Source organism: Nyctibius grandis, chromosome 2 (genome assembly GCF_013368605.1).
Source record: "Nyctibius grandis isolate bNycGra1 chromosome 2, bNycGra1.pri, whole genome shotgun sequence".
Classification (NCBI taxonomy): domain Eukaryota; kingdom Metazoa; phylum Chordata; class Aves; order Nyctibiiformes; family Nyctibiidae; genus Nyctibius; species Nyctibius grandis.
In genome coordinates, this window is record NC_090659.1 from 76,676,241 (window position 1) to 76,683,824 (window position 7,584).

General features: G+C 47.2%; 1 protein-coding gene across 1 annotated transcript; it reads left to right on the forward strand.

The window, feature by feature from the left end:
* The first annotated feature begins 220 nt into the window (after positions 1-220).
* Positions 221-6,783, forward strand: SPRY2 (sprouty RTK signaling antagonist 2). Its single transcript, XM_068422716.1, has 2 exons — positions 221-1,174; positions 5,025-6,783. The coding sequence occupies exon 2, from the start codon at positions 5,076-5,078 to the stop codon at positions 6,015-6,017; it is 942 nt and encodes a 313-aa protein (XP_068278817.1). The 5' UTR covers positions 221-1,174; positions 5,025-5,075; the 3' UTR covers positions 6,018-6,783.
* Positions 6,784-7,584: the final 801 nt, after the last annotated feature.

Here is a 7,584-nt window from a genome sequence, read left to right on the forward strand (position 1 = left end):
TAAATACACCAGCACAAAAGCAACCCCAAGCGCCGTGTGACCGCGCACGGAGGAGCCTCCTGTGAAAACAGGCTGCGGCGAGGCCCCTGGAGCGGGGCTCCACGGCTCCCCGCCGCCCCCGCGCAGCGCACCGCCGCGGACAGGCCGAGGCCGGGGCCGGGGCCGGGGCCGGGGCCGGGGCCGGGGCCGGGGCCGGGGCGACGGCAGCAGCGCTACCCTTCTGAATGCCTCCCGCAGCTCGGAGTGCTGGCAGGGCGCTGGGAGCGCCAGTGAATGTAGCCCCGCAGAGCCAATGAGCTGGGACCGGATGCGATATATCCTCTGGGACAACAACTGCTCTGTTCCTCCTCAGATCCACATGACGCCATTTACTGCTGCTTTTGCAGAGAGATCACCCTACCTCCTCCGGAAAGAAAAAGAGAGAGGGAGAGAGCGAGCGAGCAGAAAAACGCCGAGCCCCTACAGCTCAGATCTCAAATCTTCCTCCTCCTCCTCCTCCACCTCCTCCAAACACACAACAACAACCACCACCACAAATCCGCTGCGCTCCCAAAACACCCCCCCCCCCCCGATTGCAAACCACAGAGCTGCCTGCAACATACACACGCTCGCAGAGGGAGCGAGAAAGCTAGAGGGAGAGAGGGGAGAAGAGCTTGCAGCAAGCAGCTTCTCAGCAGAACGGCTACATTGCACAAGCTGCTTTTTTGGAGGAGCTCAGTGGAAGAAAGCTTTGGGATTTTATTTTAGATCCACTTTATTTTGTTTTCTTTGGCTTTCCCCTTCCCCTTGATCATTTGCAACAACAACAAAAAAGTGACTTGGTATTGGCGATTCGGCCTCCTGTTCATTGAGGAAAAAAAGGAAAGTGTGTGTGTGTGAGAGACTGATTTCTTTTCAGGAGCAAAGAAAATCCACCCCGATCCGGAGAAGTGTTTTTATTATTATTATAGTATATACGCGCAGAGACGTATTTATAATCGATCTGGGGAGAGGGACCTAACTTTGCTCTGGACTTTTTTTTTTACATGGTGATCATTCTTACTCTAATTTGCAAGTTGGACTAAAGCAGAGTTTGGAAAAGATTTTTTTTTGCTTTAGGGCTGGATTTATTTGCAAACCGCAGGAAGAAGAAAATACGAGAGAGAGAGGGGTTTGGTGCAGCGCCGCGATCACGGTGAGAGCCTTTTCCTTCTTTGTAAAACAAGCTTTTCAGTAACACCCCCCCCCCCCCCCCCCCCCTTTGGTTGCTCCAAGAAAACTCGTGGAAATGTTTGAGGCCGATCCCTTTTCCATTCGTACAGGTTCTCTCTCTCCCCCTTGCCCTCTCCTTCCTTTCCCAGAGAGGAGCCGGAGGTGGGATTTCGGAGCGGTTTCTCTCGGGGAGGGTGGGGGAGGAAGGAAAGCTCCGCTGGGGTTTGCGGGCTGCGCCGCCTTTGCGCCCCGCCGGGGTGCCTCGGGGCGCGGAGGGGTGCGCGGGCGCGCAAGCATGCCTGCGGGGGCTGCGAGCGGGACGGAGGGGGACACACACACACACACAGACACACTTCGGCGTGTTCTCCCTGCTGCGGGGAGCCGGGCACGGGCGGTCCTGCACGCCCCTGCCTCGCCGGGCACGCGTGGGTTTCCGACAAGCCCCGGGGGAGGTGAAGGGAGGGCGCTGCGGGGTTGGCGAGCGCCGGGGCTGTTTGTTCCCCCGTCTTGGGGAAGAGTGAGGAATCCGCCTTGCGGTGCGTGATTTACGCCCGTCTGTAGTGGCGTCGGGAGAGCCGTGCAGTTCGGAAGTGAGTGCATGTCTGGTATAAATATATGTGTGTGTCCTGTATATACGCATATGTATTTCTCGTGTGATTAAATTAATTCGATCCATAAGACGAGGGAAGTTCTTCCCCAGGTTCTTGTATGCAGGACATGTGTGGAGGGGAAGGAAAGCCTTAATTTTTGCTTTTAGGTTTTTTCTTCCTTTGGTGAGTTTAGTTTGTAACAACTCCCCTCTGCCTCCCCCCCCAAAAAAAAAAAAGATGCTGGTGTTTTCAGCAAGCTATTTGTGTGTCAGTTTGCCCCACCCCGTTGGTAAAGTCCCTTTTGCCCTAATCCATAGTCTGATCACACACTCGGCCCTTAATGGGGGTTTCAAAGCACTTTGAAAGAAGAGGAGGTGGTTGGTGTGTGTGCGGTGGGGATGGGGGTGGGGGTGCCTTGCACAGGCTCCGGACACAAAACAGAAATTCAGAGGACTTCTCCCCCCTTAGGCTCGCCTTCTCCCAGCCAGCAAGACACGGGGTTTTTCCACAGCACGCAAGAAGCCCCTTGCGTTTTAAACTTCCCCAAATGCGCCGAACGTGAAACCCGGCCCCCTTGCTCGCCCTTTTGCCAATCCCAGCTAGGAAAAGTTAGCAGTCATGGCACTTGAGCTCTGAGAGAGTGGACTTTGGCTTTTGGAAGTGGGGAATCGTGTTATCACACACATGCACACACAAAAAGGCAAATGCTGCTTCTCTGCTCTTGGTGAATGGAAGTGCTTAGATCAGAGGAGGGAGAGACATGATTTTCCGTACGAGTTTTCAGGCAAATGTATGTTTGCAAATAATGTGTGGAGGTGTGCATCTTGTCCTGTTAGCGGATCTATCAAGGGGAGAAAAAGGAGGATGGCCCGGCTCGGACCGATGTCCCGCAGAAAATGCCTTCTGGGTCCCTTCGGGCTGCGGAGGAGAGGGGCGGGCTGAAGTCCAGGCGATTTGCAGAATATGCGTAAAATAAGAGGAGCTTTTCCAGCGGCTGGCTTTGTGGAGCTGAATGGGTGCTTATGGCAAGGCGAGAGGGGGTAATCTGCCTTTTGCCCAGCTGTCCCGGAGGTGTTGTCTCAAACCGTCTGCAGGGCGCCTTGCAGTACCCGGGAGGGGAAGGCTTCTTTAGCATCTCTCGGGGGAGGGCAGGGAGGAAGAGTTAAAAGGAAACATGGGTTTGACTTACTCGATAAGGCGACAGCAGCAGCCCCCTCCCACCTCCCAGCCCAGAGGATGTCTCCCGGTTGTCTCCAGGTTGTCTGCACTCCCGGGGCTGCCGGCGGCGCCTGCGGCCGCGCTCCTGCGGGAGAGGGGCTGCCGCCTCCCGCCCCCTCCGCGCCGGGATGCAGCCTGTAAAGGGGAAGGGGGCAGAGCGCGGAGGCTTCTCCTCCAGCTCCCACCTTGGCGTCTGAGGGGGGCTCCGCCACTGAGACCGGTGTCGTCTTAAGCGCCTGCAGGTCAGGGTCAGCTTGGCTTTCGCGCTGGGCTGTCGTTTCTGAAGAGGCAGGATTTGGTTCGGCGTGTCTTCTTGGCTGGCTGAGTCTGGCTAAAATCTGGACGTGGAGGGCAGATAGGGCTGCTAGTTCCTCTCAAGGATGGGGAAAGTATTTTATTTTCTATTCTTTTTTATCTCCAGATAGTTTCAGATGAGGAAGTCTACTTAGGCTGTTGGTTGAAACTTTTTTGTGGCAAAGGTTTTGATTTGAAGAAAACATAACCAATGCTTCAAGATAAGTTTGCAAGGCTTTTTTTTTTTTCGGGGACACACACACAGAGACATATGACAGCATGACATACACTCTGTCTCCAAAACCAGGATTTGGCAATATTTAAAACAGGTGGTAACTCTTAAAAGTTAGATTTTTTTTTTTTTTTAAAGAAAAAGCACTTGAGGGGAGGGAGCCAGGACTTAAAAGGTTAAATGCTTTCCACTGCTTTTAGATTAAAGACAGTGTCTAGAGATATTCATTGTTAAACTGTTTGGCTATATTTTATTATACTGTGGTATAGTATTATTGTTGGTAACTGATGTGTACAGAGTAACACTGTGGTGCTCTTTCTAGGTATAATTGAAGACATTGTGTGGTCCTTGTAAGAAGCTTGGTTCCTGCTTGGGTTTTAATTGTAAAATATTGTTCTGGTTTTTTGTATAGGTAATTGGATTTTGGAACCACTTTAAGATACGATAAAGACAAAACAAATATTAACTAATTTACAGGGCAGTACTTGAAACTTTTGCATATCTGAGTGTGGAAGTTAGTTATTTACAAGTTCTCATCTTCTGGGTCTTTTACTGGGTTTCCATTTAAATTCTTAGTCTGCATTTCTACTTTGCAGTTAATGATCCTTTAAAGTAATATTCACAATCAAGTAGACTTCTTGGATGCGGGCATTGTTTGATTATATTATGCATGCCTCTGTCTCACAAGCCACTTGGTAATATTTACAATTTGAAATGTATTTTTTACATGTTTTTTTTAAAAAAAAAACCCGTGGCAGCATTGCTTTTGTAGTATTGAGCCTTAAAATAACAATTGCAGTGGTATACACAAGTATGACACACACTAAAATACTGGAGAGAGATATTTTTACTTGTGCTGTTGAAGTTTTTGGTAGCACTAACTCATTTAATGTCTAACCTCAAACATTTTATTGCTATTTAGTGTTTTTCTTGGGACCATTGGTATTAAACTGAAGTTTCCTATTTACATCATGTAAAGTTTAATGTGTAAAGAGACTAGCCTACCAAAATATTATCCGGTTTTAAATAAAATTGGAGAATTATATGTCTGTCATCAGCAGGTCACATTACACTTGCTAAATGCTTGCAGGCTTTTTTTTTTTTTTTTTAATGTAAGTTTTTCAGTAGCCTGATGTGAAAAGAAGAGTCACTTCAAGTGGCTGAAATGTAATGACTTTAAAGGCCGTGGTCTAACCAGAAGATGGCCTGGGAAGCCTTAGTTAGCAGGCGCTATATCTAGACTTTCTAGAGCCACGAGTTAAGATGCGTGGACCTAGAACAGAATCCCTTTGAGCTCTCCACGGGAGTAGGCAGGACAGGCCAAGGGAAGTGCATTCAGCTGACCGGCGCCCGCGCTCCGCCCCAGATGTGACTCTTTTTTTTAATGGCTGATGCATTACTTGATTGTGTGCAGTGCTGTGGGATCCTGCGGTCTTGAAAGGCTGCTGGAGAGAGCATAAGACGTGTTGCAATAGTGAATCCTCTCTTTGTTGCTCCAGGATTTCAGATGTGTTCTAAGCCTGCCGGGGTGAGCACGCTTCTGGGCACTGATGGAGACAAGAGCTCAGCAAGGCAGCGGGTCGCAGGCCTCGCTACAGGCTCGGCGTGACAGTGGGAGACCGCACGGGGAGCCCGACCTGCGGGATGTCCTGATGCATCAGGTTCACGTCTTGTCATTGGACCAGATCAGAGCCATCCGAAACACGAATGAGTACACAGAGGGACCTACGGTCACTCCACGACCAGGAGTTAAGCCCACTCCTCGGCTAGGAACCCAACCCAAAAATGAAAGGCCCCATGGCTTGCCCGAGCATCGTCATTTTAGCCGGATTCAGCACACGCAAACACACGCTTCTCCTCGGGCGCCTCTGTCACGATCCATCAGCACAGTCAGCACAGGTTCACGGAGCAGTACAAGGACAAGTACGAGCAGTAATTCATCCGAACAAAGACTTCTAGGATCATCTTCAGGGCCAGTTGCCGACGGGATAGTCCGAATGCAGCCCAAGTCTGAGCTCAAGCCCAGTGAGCTGAAGCCGCTCAGCAAAGACGACTTGGGAGCGCACAGCTACAGGTGCGAGGACTGTGGAAAGTGTAAGTGTAAGGAGTGCACTTATCCAAGGACCCTTCCATCGTGTTGGATCTGTGACAAGCAGTGTCTTTGCTCAGCCCAGAACGTGGTTGATTACGGGACTTGCGTTTGCTGCGTGAAGGGCCTCTTCTATCACTGCTCTAATGATGACGAGGACAACTGTGCTGACAACCCCTGCTCCTGCAGTCAGTCGCATTGCTGCACTAGATGGTCCGCCATGGGTGTGGTGTCCCTCTTTCTGCCTTGCTTGTGGTGTTACCTACCAGCCAAGGGTTGCCTTAAGTTGTGCCAGGGCTGTTACGACCGGGTAAATCGGCCTGGGTGCCGCTGTAAACACTCCAACACCGTTTGCTGCAAAGTTCCCAACATCCCCCCCAGAAACTTTGAAAAGCCTACATAGCATCACTAGTCAGAAATACTAGAATAACAAGTATTATTTTAACGTACATATGCAACCAACTAAGCAGCTATGGTCTTGGCACTGTAGTAGAAGGGTTGGGGATGTACTTTGCTGTTTGCAGTGAAATGCTTTTCTCTGTGTGTGCCATCTTAACTGATACGCTTAGAATCCAGCTAGTGGGATACGGAAAAAAAAAATGGGATGCACATATTGCATAAGCTAAAGCAACACAGACACTCCTAGGCAACTCTATTGTTTGTGAATAGTACTTGCAAAATTTGTAAATTAGCAAATGACTCCTTTTTTTCATTGTTTTCTGCCAGAGATAATGTGCTATATTTTTGTATATACAATAATATTTTCAACTGTGAAAAATAAGTGGTGTCATAAGACATGGCACAGTCACAAAATATTATACTAATATGTTGTACATTCAGAAGAATGTGAATCAATCATTAAGTTTTTAGATTGTATTTTGTCTTACGGAAACCTTCTATTACAAGACTCTGATTTCCCTTTGGACTTCATGTATATTGTACAGTTACAGTAAAATTCAGCCTTTATTTTCTAATTTTTTCAACATATTGTTTAGTGTAAAGAATATTTATTTGAAGTTTTATTATTTTATAAAAAGAAATATTTATTTTAAGAGGCATCTTACAAATGTCACCCCTTTTTATGAGGACGTCATAGTTGCTGCAAATAAGGGGTGAACGATGCATATGTTCACTATAAAATAGAAAATATATTAACGTTTGAAATTAAACTGGGCTACTTGTCATTTTTTCCCCCCATTTATTGTTCTGAGTTGGGAAAACCAATACTTCTAATTGCAAACTTCACAGTTATATAGTCACAGTGAGTCTAATATGAAAATGAAAATAGAATTTTTAGGTGTCATTTTTTGTTGTTTTTTACTACTACACCTGAAAATAATGCAGGAGTTTTGCTTCCTTCCTTTGCACAAATGTCCCATATGCTGTTCCTACAAGAGAAAGGGAAAATGAACATAGGAAAATGCATTATTCATTCCAGACTAGGACTAACAGGCACTGAAAGCTTGACCTATTCTGTAAGTGATGAGCTTTTGTGCTTCAAATAGGAAATAAGTAATCATTCACAAAAAATGTTGGGCTTGTGCAGCTTTACTCAGAGAGGGGGGGAGGAAGAGAAAATTAATACGGTCAGTGCAAAAAGCTTGCAGGATTATTTGTTAGAAGTAGAAGAATATACCACAGGGAATGATAGATCTGAATGCAGTCCAGCCTTATGTCAAACATTTGCCTCACTTGTAAGAAGAAAGTTGCTTGATTTGTCATTTGTGGCAGTTACCTTCCACTGAGGTCAAAATCCTTTCGCTGCCAAGTTTCCCACCGGAAGCCTAGAGAATGATTTACCTTTCTTTATTAACAAACTATCATTTCCTGTTCTGAGCATGTCTCTCCAAGTTTAGAGGTCTTAATGTTGAATTTTATTTATACATTTCTTAAGCTGGCATTTAAGAAATAGTTGTAAGTATTTTTAAGCTGACACTTAGAAAAATCTCGCAGCCTTTTCTGAACCCTCT